We start from the raw sequence: 26,975 nt of genomic DNA, 5'->3' as shown, positions 1-26,975 counted from the left end.
TGCCACATAGAGCCAAGCAAGACAGACGGGTCAGGGTGGAGAATTCTGACAAAATATGGTCCAGTGGAGAAGGGAATGGCAAACCACTTCAGCATTCTTGCCTTGAGAACCCCAGAAACAGTATGAAATGGCAAAAAATGGTTGCATTCACCACCAGACTGGAATGATGGGGATGACAAGTGAACATGGGGATTTCTGACATGTTTCAAACGTTAGCAGAGATTTTGAAAGACACTGAGTCAGGGCCTTCTTTCTCCCAGCTGGTGCGTGATCACCGATCTAAGCTTTCAAATAAGTTTGAGAATTACTTCCCAACCACAAAAGACCCTGACCTGGGAAGGAACAGATTCACAACCCATCTGTGAATAAGACAGGTGAAACGACTTTGTCCTTGCTAGAAAAGGATCAATTGCTTGAGATAGCAAATGACTTGGCCTTTAAAGTATGTTTGAGACAACTTCAAATCTCCATACATTCTGGATTAAAATCAAGGTGGAATATCCTGAGATGGCCACAAACGCACTGAAAAGCCTGCTTCCATTTCTAGCATCCTATCTTTGTGAAATGGGGTTTTCTGCAGTGACAGCAACTGAAACAAGATTACGGAGTAGACTGGACACAAGCAACACACGGTGGGCATCACTGTCTCCCATCATTCCAGATGGCACCATCTAGTTGCAGGAAAACAAGCTCAGGACTCCCACTGATTCTGCATTATGACAAGCTTCTAACTGGACATGAACAACAGACTGGTTCCAGATTGGGAAAGGAGTACGTCAAGACTGTATATTGTCACCCTGCTTATTTAACTTATATGCAGAGAATGTCATGTGAAATGCTGGGCTGGATGAAGCATAAGCTGGAATCAAGATTACCAGGAGAAATATCAATAACCTAAGACATGCAGATGACTCCTCCCTTATGGGAAAAAAAGAAAGCAAAGAGGAACTAAATAAAGAGCCTCTTGATGAAGGTAAAATAGGAGAGTGAAAAAGCTGGCTTAAAATTCAACATTCAGAAAATGAAGATGATGGTATCCAGTCCCATCACTTCATGGCAAATAGATGGGGAAACAGTGGAAACAGTGACAGACTTTATTTTTGGGGGGTTCCAAAATCACTGCAGATGGTGACTTCAGCATGAAATTAGAAGATGCTTGCTCCTTGGAAGAAAAGCTACAACAAACCTAGTCAGCATATTAAAAAGCAGAGACATTACTTTGCTGACAAAGGTCCATCTAATAAAAGCTATAGTTTTTCCAGTAGTCAAGTACAGATATGAGAGTTGGACCAAAAAGAAGGCTGAGTGCTGAAGAATTGATGCTTTTGAACTGTAGTGCTGGAGGAGACTGTTGAGAGTCCCTTGGACCGCAAGGAGATCAAAACAGTCAATTGTAAAGGAAATCATTCCTGAATATTCATTGGAAGGACTGATGCTGAAGCTGAAACTCCAGTACTTTGGCCAACTCATGTGAAGAACTGACTGATTGGAAAAGACTCTGATGCTGGGGAAGATTGAAGGCAGGAAGAGAAGGGGATGACAGAGGATGAGGTGGTTGGATGGCATCATGGACCTAATGGACATGAGTTTAGCAAGTTCCAAGAGTTGGTGATGGACAGGGAAGCCTGGAGTGCTGCAGTCCATGAAGTCACAAAGAGTTGGACATAACTGAGCGTCTGAACTGAACTGAAAGAAACCAACAAGCCATCTAGTCATGGCAGCCACTCTGTCCCTGCATATACAGGTACAGAATGACCAATTCTGTCGCTCTGATGTGTAATCATTCTTGAATAGTTCTGCAGCTGTGATGTTGGTTGCCAACAAAAGTGCACATAACGTATCCTCGTGCACGTATCACAGAGACAAGCACTTTTGTCCTTTTGTCCACGTCAGTAGACTTTCAACCTGGATTGCATACAACAGTGACTTATTGGTCCTTTCTAACAACCGTGCTGTTTCGTCCATTCGTCTGCTTACGGTGCTAGCCTAAAGGGAGCTCGTGCCACCTTTTGATCTGCAGCATCTTCTAAAAGTTCATGATAAGTGAACTTTAGCAGCAGTCAGGATCAACTCTTCACCAGTAGTAAAGGGCTTTTAGTTTTAGCAATATAGTTAGCCACTAAGAATGGTGCTCTCCGTGCAGACACATTTGATGACATGATGGCCTTCAGTAATTGCTTCTGTTTTTCATATTTTCATGTTTATTTTTTAACTCTAAAGCCTTGTTTTTTAATGAAGTATGCTTGGTCTCCATATGGTGAAGCAGTTCTCACAGCTTCATGGCTTCTTGGATAACTGGTTGCCACATATTACATAAAGTGGCCTTGGAGAATGTGAATCACTTATTGTAGTGAACCCCTAATTTAAATAGGACTCTGGTAGTTAAAATACAGCTTTCTTTTTGTTAGTAGTCTTGGAGTCTTCTGCTGTCTCATCATTGGGTCTTTCGCGCTGTTCAAAGACGCTCTCCAGCAATGTTTGTGTTTTACTCATTTTGGCTGGGATTACTTTGTGGGCTTACCATAATTGACTGAGACAGTACGCAGTTCAGGAAAGAGGCACAGATGGAAGTGGTAAAGAAGATAATGGGCGGGCCACTCATGGGCTAAAGTAGTATCGAATTCTGACTTAAAGCCTGCCACCAGATGCAGCTGTATAATTGAAGTATGTCAACTCACTTGCAGCCATAAACCCTGATACCAGATGCAGCTTAATTGTCACTGGCCTCTCACTGGTAGGGATTTGGTAGGAGTCTGCAAGCAGTTGACTTATTATAGTCTCTGTGCAGTCAAACCTCTCTGCTGATAATAATCTGTATTTGCAGCTGCTCCTCAGTGCTAGCATCACTGCCTCAGCTCCACCTCAGACTCTCACAAGGAGCTCACAGTGTAGATCCCTTGCATGTGCAGTTAACAGCAGGGTTCATGCTGCTATGAGACTCTAGTGCCACTGCTGATCTGATAGGAGGTGGGACTCGGACGGTGGTGTCAGCAATGGGGAGAGGTTGTAAATACAGATGAAGCTTTCCTTGCTACCCCAGCCATTCATCTCCTGCTGTGCAACCCAGTTCTTAACAGGCCATGGAGCAGTGTGAGGATTGGGGATCCCTATCTTAGAGGGAATGCTTGCAGCTTTTCACAGTTAAGTATGATGCTAGCTGGAGAGAACCCACAGTCTCTGGAGAGATTTTTTTTTGTCATAAATGGATTTGAATTTTATCAAAAGTGTTTTTGCATCTGTTGAGATAATCCTATGACTTTTAAAAAGATTTATTCATTCATTTATTTATTTTTGGCTGTGCTGGGTCTTCATTGCTGCATACGGGCTTTCTCCAGTTAACTGGGAGGGGGGTTCTGCTCTTCACTGTGGTGCTGGGCTTCTCACTGCGGTAGCTGCTTTCGTTGCATAGGCTCCGGGGTGTGCGGGCTTCGCCGGTTGCTGTTCTCAGGTTCTAGAGCACAGGCTCTGTGGTTGTAGCACATGTCGGGTCTTCCAGGACCAGGGAATGTTGCTGTACTCTTGAAAAGAATGTTTATTCTCCTGCTTTCAGATGGAATGTTCTATATGTTTATCAACTGCGTCAGTTTGTCTGATGTGTCACTCAAAGTCTTTGTTTCCTTATTGATTTTCTCTCTGATGCCTTGTCAGTTGTTACTGTTGGTTTCTCCTTTTATGTCTGTTGACGCATTATTGACCAGGGGAGTTTTTACAGAAATTAACGCCTGTGGCTGGTGATTTGTTATGTAAGTGTATGTTGACATGCTCATGTTGGAGTAAATACCAACAAGTTTTTTTTGCACTTAATGTATTTATTTGAAACTTTGTACATGTGTTACTAAAGCCTTCTAATATTTTGTTAGCATGTGATAGACAGTACAGCAGGCATCTCTGTGCAGAGGAACAGAACATCTATTACAAATATACCATTTCACTGCTTTCCCTGGGAAGAGCAGACCCTCCACTTTCTGGCAGGATTCTTTTTTAGTCCTGTGGGCATTATTTCCTCTAGAATACGTTCTTTTATTTTACCTGATAGTTAACAAGGTGGATCTTTGAAGGGGGCTCTTTTTCAAATGAGAAATTTTGTGATATGTCATTTCTGATAGTTTTACAGTAATAAACTTGTGTTTATAATATTTAGAAGGTTGGAACAAAATCTTAATGAAACAAAATGTGAATGATAATGACAACCACAAGTTGTATAATGAACCCTTGATAAGTTTTAAGTTCTAACAACTTCACACAGTGCTGTTAATTGTACCACTCTCTGAAACGACTGATCTCCCTGGTCATTAATGCACAGGTAACAGAAGACATACTAATGTGTCGTTGGTCAGTACTGTGTTAGTATTTGTGTTACGTATTGAGGTGCTCCTGTGTTTACAGTTGTTATAAACATTCCTGGATTGATAGTTTAATCATTATGTGGTGTCCTTTTTTGTCTTTTCTAACAGTCTGTATTTTAAAGGTGATTTTTTTGTGTGTGTGATAAAAGTATTACTGCTCTGGCTTTCTTTTGGTTTCCATTTTGCATATGCTTCTTTTTTTCATTCAATCACTTTGTGTGTTATCATTAGTTCTGAAATGAGTGTCTTGTAGGTAGTATATTTATGGATATTGTTTCTGCATCCATTCATCCACTCTTACTTTTTGGTTGGATCATTTAGTCCATTTACGTTAAGGTAATTATTGATTTATATATAATCAATTTTACCATTTTGCTCATGGTTTTATTGTTTCTTAGGTCTTTTTACCCTTTTATTCTTAATGATTTGATGACTGTCTTTAGTGTTGTTTCAGTTACTTCCTTTTTTGTGTATATCTATTTATACTTAGTTTGCAGTTAACCACGAGGTTTTTGTATAACAGTCTACATTTGGCCCCAGTAGCTCAGCAGTAAAGAATCTGTTGGAGATGCAGGGGACACAGGTTTGATCCCTGGATCGGGAAGATCCCCTAGAAAAGGGAATGGCAATCCACTCCAATATTCTTGCTGGGAAAATCCCATAGACAGAGGAGCCTGGCAGGCTATTTAGTCTATGGGGTCCCTGTAATTTTTAAAAATAATTTTAAAGTTATATTTAAAATAAAAAATGAAAATTTTCAGTTTCTGCTGAAAAATCAGCTGATAGGAGAGGTTTTTAAAAGTCAGAAATGGATACTGATTTTGTCCAATGCTTTCTTTTCTGAGACATCATTTTTTTAATTATATTTTTATAATGTTCAACAAACCTGGCATTTTCTGTCACAAATCTTACTTGGTCATTATCCCTTTTAATGTATTGTTGGATTTGTTTTTGTTAAATTCACATTTATGTTCATGAGGATGTTGTTTTGTAGTTTTCTTGCCCTAGTGTTGTGTGGTTTTGGTATCAGGGTGCTGTTGACCTCATAACGAGTAGGAAAGTATCCTTTTCAGGTTTCTGGATGAATTTGTATAGAATTGTTTTTAATTCTCCTTTGAACGTTTGGTAACACTCACCAGTGAACCCATTTGGCCAAAATACCCTTGATGGAAAGGTTTCTTAGATACATTCATAGTGTGCATTTGTCACTGCCATCCATCTCCACAGCTCTTTTCATCTTGTAGTTTGCCTTCACTTTTGAAAATACCTCGCTGGGTTGCTAGATTGTGGCATTATTGTGGGAATTTTTCTGCCTACGTGTGTGTGTCTGTCTGTCTCTCTTTTGGTGGCAGCTATAATTGTTAACAGTATAATTCACACAGTTCACCCACTTAAAGTACAAATTCGGTTGTTTTTATATATTTTGTTGTGCACCCCTTACCATAGTTCATCTGAGAACATTTTTATCATTCCCAGAAGAAATGCTGAGTACATTAGCAATCATTCTCCATTTCCTCTTAACCATGGTGTTCAACTTGAGAAGTTCAATATGAGCGTCTGTGCCGTCTCGTTCAGTTGTTTAGCTTTTGACAGTATGGAATATAATTAAAGTAACTTTTAGTATCTACTAGTTGTATCATTGTTATCTCTTGTGGACTGGTCTTAATTGACTGACTTTTCATTATGGATATTATTTTACAGTTTCTTTGTGTACCTAGTAATTTTTAATTAGGTGCCAGATATTGTGGATTTTACCTTATTGAGTGCTATGTGAACTTGAGTGATGTGTGAACCTAGGGATTATTACCTCTGCTCCTTTTGGGTGTTTTTTTCCTCTGGCTCAGGCAGTTTCTCACATGCATCTGCTGATCAGTTGGTAACTTGGGGAGGAAAGTCAAATCTCTAAACCTCTCTCTTCATCTCTCTCCTCTCTGGTACTCTGCCTTTAAAAATTCTAATCATCCTGGCCTCCCTGGACATTTGCTGTGTATCCGTACTTGGGGGAGGTCAGTGTTCTTCCCCTGGAATCCCCTAACTGTGCTGAGCTGTTCAAGAAGGAAGCTCAGGTAATAGTAGACCTGACTTGTTTGTTTCCCTTCCTTAACGGATCACTCCTGCATTGATGGGTGTCTGATCTCTGAAATTGGTCGATTCATGTATATTAGACTTACTACTGTAAACTACTCATACTATTTCTTTTCATAGCTGAGGCTAATTAAAGGATAAAGTCTTTTAACTATTGTGCTCTTCAAAATAACAATGCAATCTACTGATATATTACCTTAAAGGAGTTGTGGTTAGTTTGCTAAGTGGAGAGTTTATAACTTAATCCTAGCAGTGAATTGTTCTAGAATCAATAAGGTGTTGACCCCTTTCTCACAATTTTTTGTATGATAAGTTATTACTCAATAAAACATCTAAATGTTACTTAATCCAGAGACCAAATTGTAGAGTTAATTCTTGTCCCATTTTTTTTTTTCTTTTACAGGAAAAGTAAGAAGCTTAAGCTCATCTTTGTGGTCACTAACTCACTTGACAGCTTTGTATCTAAGTGACAATTCCCTGTCCCGCATTCCTTCAGACATTGCCAAGCTTCACAATCTGGTGTATCTGGACCTGTCCTCTAATAAAATCCGAAGTTTACCGGCAGAACTCGGAAACATGGTATCACTCAGGTATACAGACCCAACTCAGTGCATAGTTACATACCCTTAAAACAAAACATTATTATATCCCTAGGAAACACCACTTTGTTAGGAAACAACGTTGTCAATTTAATGTTATTTGAACAAAATTAAACATGAGGTACAGTTTTCTGGGAAAATGGAATGTCAGCTAATAAATCATAAGTCACGTAGATCCATTGCCTAGCATTTATTTTATTGCTGTTTTGTGTAATATGCTTCATATTTGAAACAAAATTTTAAGACGAAGTGGAACAAACAACTAGAAAGTGCTTGTGTTATTCCATATATGCACTTATTTGTGACACAGTTGAGGTGCTTTTTCTCCACTAAATTCTGGGGCCCCTTATCCTTAATACAGGATCTAGGAAGTCATTGCCAATTAGTGATACTTTTTGACTGTCCCAGGGCTTCTATGCATAATAGTAACAAAGATGGGACTTGAAAGAAGCTAGAATTAGTGATTGAATGTGGGGGACTTTAGTGTGGAGTATAGGAGGCAGATAGAATGTGGAGTCATACAGAGTTTAGATTAGAAACTTTGTCATTTATAAATTGTGTGATTTGGAGCAAGCTTCTTATAACCTCGCTGAGTGTTCCTTCATCTGTGAAGTTGCTGTAATAGGGACCCAGCTGAGATCAGCAATATTTGGGATACTGACTAAAAAGCTATTAGCAACCCTGTTTGGCACATACTTTATTAGTAAATGGTAATTCCTGTAACCTCTGTTTTCTAAGATAGATGAGATTTACTCAAGTTGAATATAAAGTCAATTTCTAGCTATTGTGTTAATCCTAATGGAAAATCTTGTACCATTTCATATTATCTGCCTTAAAAAAAAAATTCCACTGACTTTTTCTGCTGCTTTCTATCATTTGCTGCATAATAAAAAAAAGGTATAAGGACCTTGTGATAGGTGTTTTTTTTTTTTTTTAACCTCTTTTGTTTCCAGACCAGCCCTTTGACAATTTCAGGTTTGAGTATATACCATGACTTTTTTTTTTTGAGTATATACCATGACTTTTAATCCTCTGAACCAGATTTACTTAAAGGACCTTCTTTCCTATGTGATATATTTGGAAATAACAGGTATTCAGAACAAGCTTTTCTTGTTCATTTTATGGCTTCACCAACCTCTGGTTTTACTCAGTAGTAACCAAGCTTCTTTTAAATTCTAAGAACCAAGGATTTTAGAAGTAGTTTTCATTCACATGTAAAAATTGACAAAACTTACTATTATAGGATATTACCGGTATCTTCCTATTGGATCTTTCTTTTTTCCTACTGAAGGTGTCTTTAATAGTTACATTTTCTATGCAAAACAAATCATTAAAATAATCAGTTGTTATTAATATAGCTGCCAGTATTCATAAAGTGAAACATTAGTAAATTTGGAAAAATATTAATCATAAACTTATTATGCAGCTACAATAAAGTATTTTGTTTCGGCATGATATGATCATTTAAATTCTGTTTTCACAGTTTACATGTTAGGCAGGGTTTTCATTTCCACTTTCTGAAATATGTGTGGGAGACATCCATCTGTGCTGACCAGGGCAGTCTCTGGACTGTGCCATTTCAGAGTGTGTCACCAGCTTGCAGTGAGATATGCAGCATGTGTCTGTTGAATCTCATGCTCTTAAAAAATGGGCTTATATTTTGTTGGTCTTTTTCTTTCTCATTTTTACAATAATTGATTCCCCCCCCGCCCCCCCGCCGTGTTTTATAAATGTATGTCTTTGGCAGTTTGTGATTTTTTTTTGTTGTGTCTTTTTTTTTTTAACCACATGAGAAGCACTGTACTAGACATTAGCATATAATACTAAATTTATATTAAGAATTTATATCTTTATATTCCTAGAAATCATATTGTTGATTTTAGCTGTTAAAGTTAATATATCTTTTGACTTCCTGGAATTTTTACATCTACAGGGAACTCCATTTAAATAACAACCTGTTACGAGTTCTACCTTTTGAGCTGGGAAAACTGTTTCAGTTGCAGACTTTAGGCCTGAAAGGTATGACTTCCATATTTGTGCTGCTTATGGTTTATATGTATGTCTTTGAGTCTAAAGAAGGCATGAGGGAATCTTTGCCAGGGATTTGCAGGTTCATTCTTCCCCAGAGTTCATCAGTTTGTTAGATGTAGCCCACTAGTTTTTTCTCTTTTTCACTGATAGACTGTCTGCTAGTCTTTTTATTGTTTTTTCCTCCTAGCCCAGCATTGCTTTTCTTGCCCTTATTTCAGTCACCTCTATGTTTTGGTTATACATTCTTGATGTCAGACTTTATTTCATCATGCTGTAAAACAGCTTATTTCTTTTTTTAATGTTCAAATCTCAAAAAATGGAGATTCTTACAAAGTGCAGAAAGCAGTTAGAAAATTTTGATCCATTTGAATCCTCTAATATAAAGACCAGTATTTAAGCATTTTTTAAAAAATCAAAAAAATAAAAAATAAAATTGATTTATAAGGACTTCATTAATATGTTAGAACTTGGGGACATAATTGACTTAGTAAGAAGTATTGAGAAATATTTTTTTAAACCAGCAAGGTTAAAAGTTACATGTAAGCATACGTTAATACCTGTAATTTTTTTTTTTATCGCATTATGATTCTTGACTAGTCTTGTAGGTGTAGCCAGCTTACTCTGTAGTTGATTCCTAAATAGAGAGCGCAGGGAGACTGCCTTCTCATCAGGTGGCTGTGATTCTGCCCTTGTACTGAAGGGGCCTGAGTTCCGTCTCTGGTTGGAGAACTCAGATCCCACATGCTGTGTGTTGTACCACCCTTTCCGCCCCAAAATCACATGATTAGGTCTTCAAGAATTTTATTTCTTAAAGATAGTTATAGAATGAGGTTTTGTTGATATAAATCCATGTCATTTTATAAAATTTAATGTCATTGTTCACAAAAGCAATTGGAAGAATATAAATAATACCTTTACAAATATATGTAAATCCATGTTCAACAGACATCACCTTTATAAATGATTTTTTGGAAAGGTTTTATCTATAGGGTTACACTGGGTGAGTCCTCTTAAAATGGATGTCAGGGAAATGTGAGTTGCAAAAGCCTTTTTCTGTTCTATTTCCCTATGGTAAGTCTGATTTATTCTTATTTTCCTGTTTTTAAATTTGAAAAACAGAAAAATATAAAATGTAGCCAAGTGTAATCCATATAAGGACTACCAGAATTAGCAATATTTTGTCACTTTTGTGTCTTTTTTTAATGTAAAAGAAATAAAACGTTACAGAATGTTAAGGCCCTCTTCTTTGTTCGTCTTCTAGTCTTTTTCTCCTCTCAGGGGCAGCTACTGTTGTATGTCCTTCTGGTTTAAGGTTTTTTTGTAATCTTATAGTATATACATATTTACAAACCTTAGCCTGTATTCATTTCTCTAAAGATTTTGCTGTTTTTGTTCAGTCACTAAGTCATGTCCGACTCTTTGTGACCTCATGGACTGCAGCACGCCATGCTTCCCTGTCCTTCACTGTCTCCTGGAGTTTGCTCAAACGCACGTCCATTGAGTCTGTAATACTATCCAACCAACTCATCCTCTAAAGATTACAAACTTTATTTGAGGTTAGGGTCATTGGTCACAGGTTTTATACTGATTCAGTGTATGTAAAAACCCGTGAAAGTAAATGCTGGGGATGGGTAGGAAAGTCTTTATGGCACCTTCCGTTTTGATTCCTTGGTCTTCCATTTCAGAAAGAGCCTTTACTATTTGATATTTGTGCTGTTATGTTTCTCTCTTGGAAGTATAGTTTCACTGAGATGTTTGTATATCTCAGCAATTCTGTTGGACATTGTTACATATCTCTCTGTAACAACAGTCTTCTCACTTAATTTCACCGTTTTAAGACAGATCTCTGTTATTTTCCCGAGCTTTGCAACTTTGCATTTTAATGTACTAGCTACTAAAAAACGGTTACATTACCCTTACTCTCTGAAAACTTTCATAATTTCTCATATCACTGTTCATTATTTGAGAGAAAATGTATCACTTTGTTCAAAAATCAAGTCTGTTTGCTATATCATCCATTCATACAGAGCCAGAGTGTTTCTGCCATGTAAATCAGTTCATACCATTTTCTTTAAAGTTGTTTGCCTAAGGCTAGCATGTGTCACTTTTTTTTTTAAAGTTTTTCCATGTTCTTCAAAATTGTTCTACTGTGAAAGATAGGACTATAACCTTAGATGCACATTCATTTTTTAAAACAAATTTTGAGGTACTTAAAAGATTCACATGAACCTATAAGAAATAATGCAGAGAACAATTCATGTGCCTTTACCAATTTCCCTCCAGTGATAACATCTTTCAAACCTATAGTACAGCTTCACAACCAGGGTATTGGTTGGGAAGCTCCCCTGGAGAAGGGAATGGCTACCCACTCCAGTATTCTTGCCTGGAGAATTCCATAGACAGAGGAGCCTGGCGGGCCACAGTCCATGGGGTCACCAAGAGTTGGACACGACTGAGCGACCAACACACACATGCACAGTCAAGGCACAGAACGGTGCCCTCACCAAAGGATCCCTCTTGTTGCCCTTTAATAGCCACACTTGGTTCTTCTTGCCCCGGTTCACTCCTTAATTTGTGTTACAACCGCTAAAAAAACTTTATGTAATTTTGTTATTTCAAAAATAATATGTAGAACTTCCTGGTGGCTCAGTGGTACAGAATCTGCCTGCCAGTGCAGGAGACAACCGTTTCGATACCTGATCTGGGAAGATCCCACGTGCCTCAGAACAGTGAAGCCCATGTGCCACAACATTTGAGCCTGTTTTCTAGAGCCTGTGAGCCTCAGCTCCTGAGCACAAGTGTAACAACTGCTGAAGCTCAAGCACCCTAGAGGCACTGCTCTACAACAAGAGAAGCCACCTCAATGAGAAACCCGTGCTCCGCAGCTGGAGAACAGCCCCTGCTTTTTGGACCTACAGAAAAGCCCACACAGCAGTGAAGACCCAGTACAGCCATCAAATTAATTAATTAAATTATTTAAAAAATACTATGTAAATAGAATTATGCTGTGTCTAACCTTTTGAGGTTTTTTTTTTTTTTTAACTCAGGTTAATTTTTTGGAAAGTCGCCCAGGTTTTTGGGTGTTTGCTTGTTTATATTGATGAGTAGTATTCCTTGGTATAGATATATATCTTCATGGGTTGTTTAACTGTCTTGCTGGGTTTTTATGGAGGCTGCATTTTGTAGGTCTAGTTGATTAGATCATTGGCTGTTGGTGTTTTGTCCCTTCTGGGGGTGGGACTGAAAGTTCCAGCCTTCTAGTCACATAATAGTTCTCTTAGCAATGAGCCCTATCTTTCAGAGAAATCCAGATATCACCTCATCAACATGAAGCATCTTTATCAATCTCATCACTTAGGAAATTTCAGAGGTTCTAGGGTCTATGTACCAGGAACACCAGACAGAAAGTAAATATATATTCCTTATTATAAATCATACTGTCACACAGGGTATTTTATATAGCAAAAGTCTTAAATTTTGATAAAGTCCAGTTTATCAGTTTTTTTGTTTCTGGAGCTTACTTTTGGTGTCCAGTCTAAGAGCTCTTTAAAATAGCTCTATATGCCCAGGTGTCCAGCACCATTTGTTGAAAAATTTATCCTCCATTGAATTGCTTTTGCACTGTTTTTTGTAAATCAGTTGAACATACCTATGTGGATTCTCTTTTCATCAGTCCCTGTGTCTGGCCTTCTGCCAATATCACATAGTTTTTGGAACTTGAAATAGAGTAATAAGTCTTAATAGATAGATTCTTCTTGTCTGTGGTTATAAGAAAATATTGCTGGGGTTTTGATAACTTGTATCAAATTGGGGAGAACTGACATCTTTACTCTGTAGTGTCTTCCAGTCAAGGAATGTGCTGTATCTTTCCATATGCTTAGATCTTTGATCTTTTTCATCAGTGTTGTATAGTTTAGGTATATAAGTCCTGTAAATATTTTGTTAGACTTAATACTTATCTTTTTGTTTGTTTGTTTGGAGTGAATATAAATCATAATGTATTTAAATTTTGCTGTCTGTGTGTTGATTCCAGTATGCGTGTGGTGTGTTAATGGCTTCAGTTGTGTCTGACTCTGTGACCCTGTGGACTGTGGCCCAGCAGGCTCCTCTGTCCATGGGATTCTCCAGACGAGAATGCTGTTGCAGTGCCCTCCTCATGTTCATTCCCTGTATACAGAAATATGGATTTTTAAAGTTTTATTTTATATCCTTCTACATTGTAGAACCCAATTTTAGTTTTAGGAGTGGGTTTTTCTTTCTTTTTTTTATAATAGGTTATTTGGTAATTACAAAATTTTTTTCTATGTAGAAAATTAGTTACTTGCAAACACGAACAAGTTTATTTTATTTTTTCCAATATGTATGCTTCCCCTGCCTTTCTCTTGCCTTATGGCACTTACTAGAACTTCCAGCGCTATGTTGAGTAAGAGCTGTGATGCAGCTATCCCTCCTTTTACCTGATCTTAGAAAGTATCGTTTTCATTTATGAGTATAATGTTCAGTTCAGTCGCTCAGTCGTGTCTCACTCTTTGAGACCCCATGAATTGCAGCACGCCAGGCCTCCCTGTCCATCGCCAACTCCCGGAGTTCACTCAGACTCACGTCCATCGAGTCCATGATGCCATCCAGCCATCATCCTCTGTCGTCCTCTTCTCCTCCTGTCCCCAATCCCTCCCAGCATCAGAGTCTTTTCCAATGAGTCAACTCTTCGCATGAGGTGGCCAGAGTACTGGAGTTTCAGCTTTAGCATCATTCCTTCCAAAGGAATCTCAGGGTTGATCTCCTTCCCAATGGACTGGTTGGATCTCCTTGCAATCCAAGGGACTCTCAAGAGTCTTCTCCAACACCACAGTTCAAACGCATCAATTCTTTGGCACTCAGCCTTCTTCACAGTCCAACTCTCACATGCATACATGACCACTGGAAAAACCATAGCCTTGACTAGACGGACCTTAGTCAGCAAAGTAATGTCTCTGCTTTTGAATATGCTATCTAGGTTGGTCATAACTTTTCTTCCAAGGAGTAAGCATCTTTTAATTTCATGGCTGCAGTCACCATCTGCAGTGATTTTGGAGCCCCCAAAAATAAAGTCTGACACTGTTTCCACTGTTTCCCCATCTATTCCCCATGAAGTGATGGGACCGGAGGCCATGATCTTCGTTTTTTGAATGTTGAGCTTTAAGCCAACTTTTTCACTCTCCTCTTTCACTTTCATCAAGAGGCTTTTTAGTACCTCTTCACTTTCTGCCATAAGGGTGGTGTCATCTGCATATCTGAGGTTATTGATATTTCTCCCGGCAATCTTGATTCAAGCTTGTGTTTCTTCCAGTCCAGCGTTTCTCATAATGTACTCTGCATATAAGTTAAATAAGCAGGGTGACAGTATACAGCCTTGACACACTCCTTTTCCTATTTGGAACCAGTCTTGTTCCATGTCCAGTTCTAACTTGCTTCCTGACCTGCATACAGATTTCTCAAGAGGCAGGTCAGGTGGTCTGGTATTCCCATCTCTTTCAGAATTTTCCACAGTTTCTTGTGATCCACACAGTCAAAGGCTTTGGCATAGTCAATAAAGCAGAAATAGATGTTTTTCTGGAACTCTTGCTTTTTCCATGATCCAGCGGATGTTGGCAATTTGATCTCTGGTTCCTCTGCCTTTTCTAAAACCAGCTTGAACATCTGGAAGTTCACAGTTCACGTATTGCTGAAGCCTGGCTTGGAGAATTTTGAGCATTACTTTACTAGCGTGTGATTTGAGTGCAACTGTGCAGCAGTTTGAGCATTCTTTGGCATTGCCTTTCTTTGGGATTGGAATGCAAACTGACCTTTTCCAGTCCTGTGGCCACTGCTGAGTTTTCCAAATTTGCTGGCATATTGAGTGCAGCACTTTCATAGCATCATCTTTCAGGATTTGAAACAGCTCAACTGGAATTCCATCACCTCCACTAGCTTTGTTTGTAGTGATGCTTTCTAAGGCCCACTTGACTTCACATTCCAGGATATCTGGCTCTAGATGAGTGATCACACCATCGTGATTATCTGGGTCGTGAAGATCTTTTTTGTACAGTTCTTCTGTGTATTCTTGCCACCTCTTCTTAATATCTTCTGCTTCTGTTAGGTCCATACCATTTCTGTCCTTTATCGAGCCCATCTTTGCATGAAATGTTCCCTTGGTATCTCTAGTTTTCTTGAAGAGATCTCTAGCAGTAGGAATTTTGTACATTCTCTTTATCAATTTGAGAAAATTTCCTTCTGTCCTTTTTCTGAGCATTTTAAATCATGAATGGGTATTAAATTTTGTCAAATATTTGTTTTATATCAGTTGATATGATATAAAATGTAATTTTTCTTCTTTAGCCTGGTAACTAATTTTTGAATATTGAACCACGCTTGCATTCCTGGAATAAAATCTGCTTGATCATGATGAATAGTTTATTTTTTGCCCATGTGTGTATCCTAATATTTTTTTAAGGATCTTTGACTCTCTATTCATGAGAGATGTTTGTATTTTTGTTTTTTGTTTCCTTTTACTCACTTTGCCTGGTTTTGGTATCAAGGTGATATTCAATTCAGTTCAGTTGCTCAGTTGTTGTGTCCTACACTTCATGACCCCATGGACTGCAGCACACCAGGCTTCCTGGTCCATTACCAACTCCCAGAACTTGCTCAAACTCATGTCCATCGAATCAGTGATGGCATCCAACCATCTCATCCTCTGTGGTCCCCTTCTCTTCCTGCCTTCCTTCTTTTCCAGCATCAGGGTCTTTTCCAGTGAGTCAGTTCTTTGTATCAGGTGGGCAAAGTATTGGAGCTTCAGCTTAGCATCAGTCCTTCTGATGAATATTCAGGACTGATTTCCTTTAGGATTGACTAGTTTGATCTCCTTGCAGTCCAGGGGACTCTCAAGAGTCTTCTCCAACACTGCAGTTCAAAAGCATCAATTCTTTGGTGCTCAACTTTTCTTTATGGTCCAACTGTCACATTCATACATGACTACTGGAAAAACCATAGCTTTGACTGGATGGACTTTTGTCGGTAAAATAACGTCTCTGCTCTTTAATATGCTGTCTAGGTTGGTCATAACTTTTTTCCCAAGAAGCAGGCTTCTTTTAATTTCATGGCTGCAGTCACCATCTGCAGTGATTTTGGAGTCCAAGAAAATAAAGTCTGTCACTGTTTCCATTGTTGCCCCATCTGTTTGCCATGAAATGATGGGACTGGATGCCATGATCTTAGTTTTATGAGTGTTGAGTGGTAAGCCAGAGTTTTCAGTCTCTTCTTTCACGTTCATCAAGAGGCTCTTTATTTAGTTCCTCTTCGGTTTCTGTCATACGGGTGGTATCATCTGCATATCTGAGGTTATTGATATTTCTCCCAGCAATCTTTATTCTAGCTTGTGCTTCATCCAGTCCAGCGTTTCACATGATGTACTCTGCATATTAGTTAAATAAACAGGGTGACAATATTCAGCCTTGATATACTAAAATTACACTTGGAGACATTAATACCCCTCTCTCAAAAATATTTTGAGTTTTGTTACTTGATGGATACATATTCAGAATTGCCAGTTCTTCTTGAGGATCGGCCCTTTGTCATTACACAAGACCACTCATACTGTGGTAATTTTCTCCCAAATTTACTGTATTTGATATTGATGTAATCACTTCTGCTTTTATTTGATTAATATTTGCATGATTTTTTTTTCCATCCTTTTCCTTTCAACCTGCTTAGACTGATATATTTGAATTGAGTTTCTTGTTTATAGCATATAGTTGGGTCAAGTTTTTAAATCCATTCTGCCAGTCTCTATCTTTTAATTGTATATTTAGACCATTTACACTCACTGTAATTATTGATTTATTGGGGCTACAGCTGCCTCTTCATTTTTTGTTTTCTATTTTTTTCTCCTTGCTTTGTTTTCTGTTTTCTTTTTCTTGCCTTTCTATGGGTTACTTGAGCATCTTTTTATATTACCATTTTAATTTGTCTAAGTAAACCAAGGCTATGGTTTTTCCTGTGGTCATGTATGGATGTGAGAGTTGGACTGTGAAGAAGGCTGAGCGGCGAAGAATTGATGCGTTTGAACTGTGGTGTTGGAGAAGACTCTTGAGGGTCCCTTGGACTGCAAGGAGATCCAACCAGTCCATTCTGAAGGAGATGAGCCCTGGGATTTCTTTGAAAGGAATGATGCTAAAGCTGAAGCTCCAGTACTTTGGACACCTCATGCGAAGAATTGACTCATTGGAAAAGACTCTGATGCTGGGAGAGATTGGGGGCAGGAGGAAAAGGGGACGACCCAGGATGAGATGGCTGGATGGCATCACGGACTTGATGGACGTGAGTCTGAGTGAACTCCGGGAGATGGTGATGGACAGGGAGGCCTGGCGTGCTGCGATTCATGGGGTCGCAAAGAGTTGGACACAATTGAGCGCCTGAACTGAACTGAACTGAAGTACATTTGAATGATCTATTTGTATATCTTCTTTAGTAGTTGCTCTTTATTTCTTTGGTGTTTAGCTGGAATAAAGATGCTGCTATGTATAAGTTTTGTTTTGTTAGGTTGCCGTTTCCTGGTCCTTTGGCTTTTGTTGGATTTTTTTTTTTTCCTTGTTCCCATCTATATGTTCAAGTTGCTGACTTCTTCAGTTCTGTATCTGGAGTATGTTAGGCAAATAGTGAATTCAAGGAGTTCTCTATTGTGTTCGTCAAGTCCTGGTCATTCTGCCTTCTTACCCACATTTCATTCAGTCTTATGTTTCTTTACAGAGGCGTTAGTTGTTTTTGGTAGGAGGAATAGGGAAAAGTATGTTTACTTCATCCTTTCAGAAGCAGCTTCTCTCACTTAATTTTCTTCCTTAGTTTTAAGAGCTCAACATCATGTTTTAATTGCAGGATTGTGTTGTACTTTTTAAGTTTACCCTATGTATTTTTCCAGGCAATGAAAAGCCAGATTAATTATAAATTTAAAGGAATTTCAAAAAAGTACTCTTATGTTGTGGGAAATATACCATTTGACTTCATCCATTTATTGTTGTTATTTAGCCACTCATTCATGTCTGATCTTTTGCAGCCCCATGGACTGCAGCACACCAGGCATCCCTGTCCTTCACCATCTCCCAGAGTTTGCTCAGACTCATGTCCATTGAGTCAGTGATGCTATCCAACTATCTTGTCCTCTGTCATCCCCTTCTCCTCCCGCCTTCAGTCTTTCCCAGCATCAGGGTCTTTTCCAGTGAATTGGCTCTCTGCATCAGGTGGCCAAAGAAATGGAGCATCAGCCCTTTCAATGAATATTCAGGGTTGATTACCTTTAGGATTGACTAGTTTGATCTCCTTGCTGTCCAAGGGATTGTCAAGAGTCCTCTCCAGCACCACAGTTTGGAAGCATCAATTCTTTGGTGCTCAGCTTAATGGTCCAACTCTCACATCCATACATGACTACTCGAAAAACCGTAGCTTTGACTAGACGGACCTTTGTTGGCAAAGTAATGTCTCTGGTTTTTAGTGTGCTGTCTAGGTTTGTCATAGGTTTCAAACCTTCCAAGAATCAAGCGTCTTTAAATTTCATGGCTTCAGTCACTGTCTGCAGTGATTTTGGGGCCCAGAGAAAGAAAGTCTGTCACCGTTTCCATTGTTTCCCCATCTATTTGCCATAAGGTGATGGGACTGGATGCCATGATCTTAGCTTTTTTGAATGTTGAGTTGTAAGCCAGCTTTTTCACTCTCCCCTTTCACCTTCGTCAAGAGGCTCTTTAGTTCCTCTTCCCTTTCTGCCATAAGGGTAGTGTCATGCATATCTGAGGTTATTGGTAATTCTCCTGGCAGTCTTGTTTCCAGCTTGTGCTACATCCAGCCCAACATTTTGCATGATGTACTCTGCACATAAATTAAATAAGAAGAGTGACAGTACACAGCCTTGACATACTCTTTCCCAGTTTGAAACCAGTTCATTGTTCCATGTCTGGTTCTGACTGTTGCTTCTTAACTTGCATACAGGTTTCACAGGAGACTGGTGAGGTGGTCTGGTATTCACAACTCTTCCAGAATTTTCCACAGTTTGTGTGACCCACATAGTTAAAGGCTTTAGTGTAGTCAGTGAAGCAGAAGTAGATGTTTCTCTGCAATTCTCTTGCTTTTCCTGTGATCAGTGGATGTTGGCAATGTGATCTCTGGTTCCCGTCTTCTTAAAATCCAGCTTATACACGTCGAAATTCTTATTTCACGTACTGTTCAAACCTAGCTTGGAGGATTTTGAGAATAACCTTGCTAGCATGTGAAATGAGTGCAGTTGTGCTGTGGTTGGAACATTCTTTGGCATTGCCCTTCTTTGGGATTTGAATGAAACTAACCTTTTCCAGTCCTGTGGCCTCTGCTGAGTCTTCCAACTCTGCTGGCATATTGAGTGAAGCACTTAGATGGCATCATCTTTTAAGATTTGAAATAGCTCAGCTGGAATAGCATCACTTCCACTAGCTTTGTTCATAGTGATGGTTCCTAAGGCCCACTTGACTTCACAGTCCAAGATGTCTGGCTCCAGGTGACTGATCACACCATCGTGGTTATCCGAGTCATTAAGATCTTTTTTGTATAGTTCTTCTGTGTATTTTTGCCACCTCATCTTAATATCTTAGAAAGTCAGATCCCTGTCCTTCACCATCTCCTGTATTTTGCTCTGATTTGTGTCCGTTGTGTTGATATCATCCAACCACGTCATCCTCTGTCACCCCCTTCTCTTGCTCTGGATCTTTCCCAGTGTCATTGGAATGAGTCAGCTCTTCACTACAGGTGGCCAAAGTATTGGAGCTTCGGCATCAGTCCTTTCAATGACTATTCAGGGTTGGGGTTGATTTCTTTAGGATTGACTGATTTGATCTCCTTGCAATCCAAGAGACTCTCAAGAGTCTTCTCCAACACCACAGTTTGAAAGCATCAATTCTTCAACTCTGCCTTCTTGATGATCCAACTCTCATCCATACATGACTACTAGAAAAACAATAATTTTGACTATAGGGAGCTTTGTTGGCAAAGTGATGTCTCTGCTTTTTCATAATGCTGTCTAGGTTTGTCATAGCTTTCCTTTCATTGAGCAAGTGTCTTTAAGTTTCATGACTGCAGTCACTGTCCTTGGTGATTCTTAGAGCCCACAGAAATAAAATCTGTCACTTTCCACTTTTTCCCCTTCTGTTTGCCATGAAGTGCTCGGACCAAATGCCATGGTCTTAGTTTTTGAATGCTGAGTTTTAAGCCAGCCTTTCACTCTAATCTTTCACCTTCATCAAGCGTCTTTTTAGTTCCTCTTGCTTTCTGCTATTAGAGTGGTAACATCTGCAAATCTGAGGTTGTTGATGTTTCTCCTGGCAGTCTTGATTTTCGTTTGTGATTCATCCAGCCTGGCATTTCGCATGGTGTATTCTGTATATAAGTTAAATAAGTAGGGTGACAGTATTTAGCTTTGACCAGCTCCTTTCTCAATTTTGAACCAGTCCGTTGTTCCATGTCTGGTTCTGTTACTTCTTGTTGACCTACTTATAGATTTCTCAGGAGACAGCTAAGGTGGTCTGGTATTCCCAGCTCTTTCAGAATTTTCTACAGTTTGTTGTGAGCCACACAGTCAAAGGCTCTAGCATAGTCAGTGAAGCAAAAGTAGGTATTTTTTCTGGAATTCTCTTGCTTTCGCTGTGATGTTGGCAATTTGTTCTCTGGTTTCTCTGCCTTTCCTTTTTTTTTTTTAACTTACATAATAGGTTTATACTTAACATAGTACTTCTCACCATGGAGATTGTACTCAGTTAATATAAACATTTCTTGTTTTTTATTAAACAATAGATCTCTTCTCCATTTCAATGTCAATATGAAGTATTTTTTTTACATTAAATCTCTCCATTTCAATGTTAGATACATTGGATACATTTTCTGAACTTTTTCCCACACAGAGATAAGTTTTAATTTCTGACCAGCTGTATTTAATGTCTAGGTACAGTGCTAACTTGGGAGATAACAAAACAAAAATCCAATCAAAATATGGAGAAAAAATTTCTCAATGATGCAGGAGGCAGTGATTATAACTGAACAGTGGCAATTTCCTAGGATTCTGGGCAAGAGTTTCCTTCTTCCTACTGAGAATTCTGAAACTATGAAATATTACTTAGGCAAATTTCAGCAAATGCAAATTACAGATGGCATTTTCCAGTGCATTATCTGTTGTGACAAAAACATGTTGTTTTCCCTTTAACACAGTATATCAATCTGTTCCTTTTTATAGGAAAATAACCAATAATATGAAACTTCTCTATTAACTATTTCTTGGGAACTTTCAGACACCAAAGCTCAGTTCTGAAACTCAATAGCACAAAGATTTTCAGAGGAAGGTTTGATTCAGGAGGCCCTTCAGAGTCACATCTGTCCATTTCTTTTTTGTGCATACACCCCCAAACAAGCACAAATGCCTGTAATGCTGAGAATCACACCTAACAAGAGAGCAGTTGCATCTCCGGCTTCTACTGCTTCAACAACAGGCAGCACCAAAAGCAATGAAAAGAGGGCTAGGAACAACTGTGTTGAAACTGAGATCATTATGTGGCTGGTTCTTGAAGGATGAAGATCTCAAAGAAGGCGGTACTGAATTCTGTCTGACTCCCTTCCAGTAGCTCCGGATGCTGAGGCTAAGAGATTCCACGTGACAGTGCCTTCAAGGAAGCAGCCATTACAAAAAATCTGCCTTTCCTTTTTTATATCCGGCTTTTACATCTGGAAGTTCTTGTTTCACGTACTGCTGAAACCTAGCTTGAAGGATTTTGAGCATAACCTTGCTATCATGTGGTATGAGGGCAATTGTACAGTAATGAGAACTTTCTTTGGCATTGCCTTTCTTTTGATTTGGAATAAAAATTGACCTTTTTCAGTCCTGTGGCCACTTCTGAGTTTTCTGTATTTGCTGACATAGTGAGTTCAGCACTTTCTCAGCATTATCTTTTAGGATTTTAATTAGCTCAGCTGGAATTCTGTAACCTCAGTGATTGCCTTTAAATATTTTTTATGCTAGAAAGTAGTAAAAAAGACAGCGTTAAGTGTAATCTGGTTAGAATGGGATGCTTACCTGGTACTGAAAATTTTTTAGTTGACTTCATTTTCTCAACACACCCACAGGGTCCTGGTAACTTTCAAGTTACAGCTACCTGTTTCATAGGATTGTGACTAGATGAAAGTTTCAGGACTCTGGTATCTGTGGGGCTTCCCTGGTGGCTCAGAGGGTAAAGCGTCTGCCTGCAATGTGGGAGGTCTGGGTTCGATCCCTGGGTCGGGAAGATCCCCTGGAGAAGGAAACGGCAACCCACTCCAGTATTCTTGCCTGGAAAATCCCATGGACAGAGAAGGCTGGTAGGCTACAGTCCGTGGGGTCGCAAAGAGTTGGATACAACTAAGCAACTTCACTGGTATCTATAAAGAGCTGTACACCTATGTTGTAACTTGTCTTCCTGCAATTAATACTTTGCATTTATAGGAGTACATTTTTACCTTTACAGTTACTAAAATCGTAGAGATCTTAAAAGCCAACTAATTTAGCTGTTCTTCTCACCCATGTAATCTGGCTTTTAGTGAAGGATATTGCACTATCTCACAGGTCAGGGCATGTTATCTTAAATAGTTCTAATGCTTACCATCCACTTCTCTTCTGAGCTGGCTTTCTATTAGATCCTGCCCCTTGTCCTCATTCTGCTTTTTGTGTCTTATTCTTTCACAAGAGAAAAGAATAAATGCAAATTACTTTTTTTTCTCTGTTTGGTGGTGATTCTTAAATTCCATACTTAAAAAAAAATTTCAAATGACTAAAACGTCTTATTATTTTAACTATCTTCAGTCTACAGAATTTACTAGTCTTTCTTAAAATGGAGCATGGATAGGAACTTTGGTTTTAAACAGTGTACTGTGTTGTTACTTCTCGTATGTAAGAAACCCTTCTGAGAGAATTTCAGACTCTTAACAGTACATGTAAATCATTGCATTTGCTTTCATTTTTGACACTTATGAAACAGTGATTGAATTTGCTGTTGGAATACTGCTCTGGGGTTTTCCTCCTTCATTAGTGAGTTAATCTTAAACCAAATCTGTCTCATTTTGCTATTTCATTCTTTAGAATTTTAAAAAATCTAAGTGCTAGATTTTAGTAGGATATTTAGTAGGATATTTCCTTATTAACTCTGTAGCATTCTTAAATTACGATTCTCAGGTTGATTATATTGGCTCTCACCTTTCCTTCTCCTAGTCCTTCTTGCCACTGTTCTCCAATCCCGTTTTACTTGCTTTTGATCATTATGAAAGTGTTGAAGCGGCAGGGTCAAATGCAGAGCACTATTAGATATCTTCTAGATTGACGTCAGGCCATTAGTAATCATTTTTGGATACTTCTATGTAATGTGGTATGAATTATTTTTACTCTTCACATCAAAAACTGAAAAAAATATTTTTTTCTAGTTTGATATATTGAGTTACTATATATATTTATATATGTGGTTAATATATACAATTACATAGTTAATACACAAATGATCTGATAGTTTTGGTATATTTTTAAGTTTTGAAATATTTTAACATTTGTCTTTGTTTCATTTTACCTATTTTAAAAATATTTCCAGGAAATCCACTTACCCAGGACATATTGAACCTCTATCTGGAGCCAGATGGAACAAGAAGGCTACTGAACTATTTGCTTGATAATTTGGCAGGTACTGCAAAAAGAAGTAAGTGGTCATTTGATTAAACCATATTTTTAGAAAGACATCTAAGAATATTGTTTAATTTTGTGTTTTATGTTCAACTAGTTTCAGCAGAACAGCCACCTCCAAGATCTTGGATTATGTTACAAGAACCAGACAGAACACGGCCAACTGGTTGGTAACCTGATTTTTGTTTTAATCTTTTTTTTACTTTGTCTTTATAAACCTAATAGTATTGTTGGTATGCTTTAGTTTATGGGCAGTATTACAGTAGAACACTTAAGGTTGATTTGGTTTGAAGATGATAATAAAGGCTTGTGTGAGTGAAGTGGAAGTTGCTCAGTCGTGTCTGACTCTTTGTGATCTCATGGACTGTTGCCCGCCAGGCTCCTCTGTCCATGGGGATTCTCCAGGCCAGAATGCTGGAGTGGGTTCCCCCCTCCAGGGGATCTTCCCAATCCAAGGATTGAACCCAAGTCTCCTGCATTGCAGGCGGAATCTTTACTGTCTGAGCCACCAGGTGTAACTGGCCTCTATATAATCATTGTCGAGGAAAGTTTGGTATAAGGCAGTACTTCTCAGCCAGGGGCGGTTTTATCCCCCAGAAGACATTGAGCAGCGTCTGGAGATATTTTTTCATTGTCAACAAGTGGTAGATGTGCTCTTGGCATCTTGTGGCTAGAGATCAGAGATGCTGCTGTGCATAGCACAGCCCTCAACAACAAAGAATTACCTACTCGTGATGTCAGTGGTGCTGCTTTTGAGAAACTCTGTTCTAAAGTATTGATCAAATTCAGTTATACACCCACATCTTTCTATATTGTAATTTCCCAAGTTCTACAGTATTCCAGCTGTATGATAATACAAAATTATAAGATAGCAAAAACACCTACTTGAGAGGGAAATCAAGCTAATGACCTCTAATCTTTTAAAATTGTATGAAGATAGTTTGGGCACTTCTGTCGGGTGTGCAGTGGTGTTTTTCTTTCATGTGAATTAATAGTTGCTTTGTAGAAGAAGAGCAGAGATGGCTGTTAAGAAAAAACGTATGTTTTCTTAGATCAATGTCAGATTACATTCCACATGAATAATTGATGAAGTGGTGGAGGGAACGTAGAAATGAGGAGCCTTGGTCTTAGAAGCTGAAGGACTCACGATCTTAGTCTGTTTCCTTTTGAACCTTCTGTCTGTACTTACGTAGTGGGAAACACAATTATTATTTATATTTGTTCATATATCTGTTCTTCCTTTATTATCTGACTTATTCCATGTCTGGCATATGGTAGCTTTTCTGTGAGGATATTATTGAATGAATAAAGTCAAACTTCGTTTTAAGTGAAACAAAATTAATTTTTTTTTTCTGCCACGTGTGTGAATAAGTAAAGTTATCTTTCCTACAGCCTTGTTTTCTGTCATGTGCTATAATGTTCTTTGTGATAAATATGCGACCCGGCAGTTATATGGCTACTGTCCATCATGGGCACTAAATTGGGACTACAGGAAAAAGGCCATTATTCAAGAAATCTTGAGTTGCAATGCTGATATCATAAGTCTTCAGGTAAGTCATCAGAAGAATACTTGTTTAAATTGCAGAAATGCCCCTTGATCAAGCAAGGAGTAGCTTGAGTATGCATTACATTAACACATTTGAAGTCCTGGCTTTCGCAGTTCTTAAAATACAGACTTTTCCTGTATTGACTGAATTCTGGGAACATTTGCCGCATCCTGTGCTTTTAGCACTGTGCTGCCAAATTAAGCAAATGGGTTAAGCTGGGTGTTTAGGTGATCGCTATTACAGCTAAATGGTTACCTACTCCTCCTTTATGTCCTTCCACACTATTTTTAATCGGGTGGCACTGTCAAGGTATAATTTTGCTTTACTACCAGTGGTAATTGAATAATTAGGGCCAAGTGGAAAGAACATTGAATCTGGTAGACAGTAACTGGGTTCTCAGTCCAACCCTCATAATAATTTACATGACCATTGGCAAGTGACTTTCTCCTTGTGGTCTGAAACTTGATCTGTGGAGTTCCTTCTCTGGCTCTGATTTTTGTTTATACCAGTTTTAATATAAGGAAATATATATATCTGGAAATATAAAATATAAGGAAATACATATGCATAGGGGTATATGGCTTTCCATTCTTTACTCCTAAACAGCAAAGAGGTACTGTATTAACAGGTACCTGTAAAATGACAAGTAGGTGTTGTGATTGATTTCAGATAAATTATATTGAAAAGATGTAATTCTTCATTCTTCAGATCAGTCCTTTGAATTTATTTTAGGGTCTCAAACTGTACATATAAAGATAGTGCATAGGACTGGTTTTTGTCTTATGAAATAACTGCTGTTTACAATTTTTCAGGAAGTTGAAACAGAACAGTATTACAGTTTTTTTCTGGTAGAACTGAAAGAACGTGGCTATAATGGATTCTTTAGTCCTAAATCTAGAGCTAGGACAATGTCAGAGCAAGAAAGAAAACATGTTGATGGCTGTGCAATATTTTTTAAAACAGAAAAGTAAGTCATCTTCTTTCTTTCTTCTTTTTTTTGGGGGGTCTGTGCCATGTGGGGATGTTAGTTCCCTGACCAGTGATCAAACCTGTTGCCCTGCAGTGGAAGTCAGAGTCCTAACTACTGGACCACCAGGGAATTCCCCAGTCATCTTACTCTTAAAAAGAAAATATTCTCTGAATTTGCAGGATGAGGGTCAAGGGAATGGAAATTAGTTGGCAGCTAAGAGAATGAGGCACCATATTATTTCTCAAGAAAACAGTACTATGATTTAAAGGGTTTTGTTTTGATTCATCAGAAAAAATGTTTTTGGAAGACATGTTGAAAGTTCAGCTGTTTTTTCAGGTGTCTTCTAGGGTTTAACTCCAGTTGTTAATTGAAACACTTTGTAATTGCATTCCCTCTGGGATGGTAGAGAGATTCTTAAGCCCATACTTTGGAAGAAAATTATTTTAAAATTTGTAAGATGGAATATTCCAACATGAAACCTAAATAGAAGATGACTGTATTATCTTAAATTGTAAAAGTTTCTCAAGATGTTATTTGTATCTGTGGCAGACTGAGAGCAACTGAAATGGACATGGGAAGCTTAGTGCTAAGTGTGGAGGATTTTCTGTAATGTAATTTACATGTCGTCATATCTGTTAAGGAATTTGGGGGGAAATTGCATTTACCACAAAATGG

At 38.4% G+C, this 26,975-nt stretch overlaps 2 protein-coding genes across 4 annotated transcripts in view; one reads left to right on the top strand and one right to left on the bottom strand.

Annotated features, from left to right (window-relative positions):
* CNOT6 (CCR4-NOT transcription complex subunit 6) overlaps window positions 1-26,975 on the top strand; it is an 89,915-nt gene that overhangs the window by 53,347 nt on the left and 9,593 nt on the right. For 2 of the 3 annotated variants that reach the window (XM_068979339.1, XM_068979340.1), the window contains 6 exons: window positions 6,835-7,021; window positions 8,964-9,049; window positions 23,695-23,784; window positions 23,881-23,949; window positions 25,176-25,333; window positions 26,143-26,297. In XM_068979339.1, the coding sequence (XP_068835440.1) occupies window positions 6,835-7,021; window positions 8,964-9,049; window positions 23,695-23,784; window positions 23,881-23,949; window positions 25,176-25,333; window positions 26,143-26,297 (745 nt within the window). Of the gene's footprint in view, window positions 1-6,834; window positions 7,022-8,963; window positions 9,050-23,694; window positions 23,800-23,880; window positions 23,950-25,175; window positions 25,334-26,142; window positions 26,298-26,975 lie in introns of all 3 variants that reach the window. The other variant, XM_068979338.1, reaches the window with a different exon arrangement.
* On the bottom strand, window positions 21,455-21,634 carry LOC138085304 (small integral membrane protein 30-like). The gene has a single exon (XM_068979593.1). The coding sequence runs from the start codon at window positions 21,632-21,634 to the stop codon at window positions 21,455-21,457; it is 180 nt and encodes a 59-aa protein (XP_068835694.1).

The sequence above is a fragment of the Capricornis sumatraensis genome, chromosome 9 (assembly GCF_032405125.1).
Source record: "Capricornis sumatraensis isolate serow.1 chromosome 9, serow.2, whole genome shotgun sequence".
Taxonomy (NCBI): Eukaryota; Metazoa; Chordata; class Mammalia; order Artiodactyla; family Bovidae; genus Capricornis; species Capricornis sumatraensis.
Note: the sequence above shows the minus strand (reverse complement) of the source record. Positions and strands in the feature narration are given on the sequence as shown.

Coding starts and splice junctions, on each gene's coding strand:
- LOC138085304 (XM_068979593.1), bottom strand. CDS start 21,634: ATGATCTCAGTTTCAACACAGTTGTTCCTAGCCCTCTTTTCATTGCTT.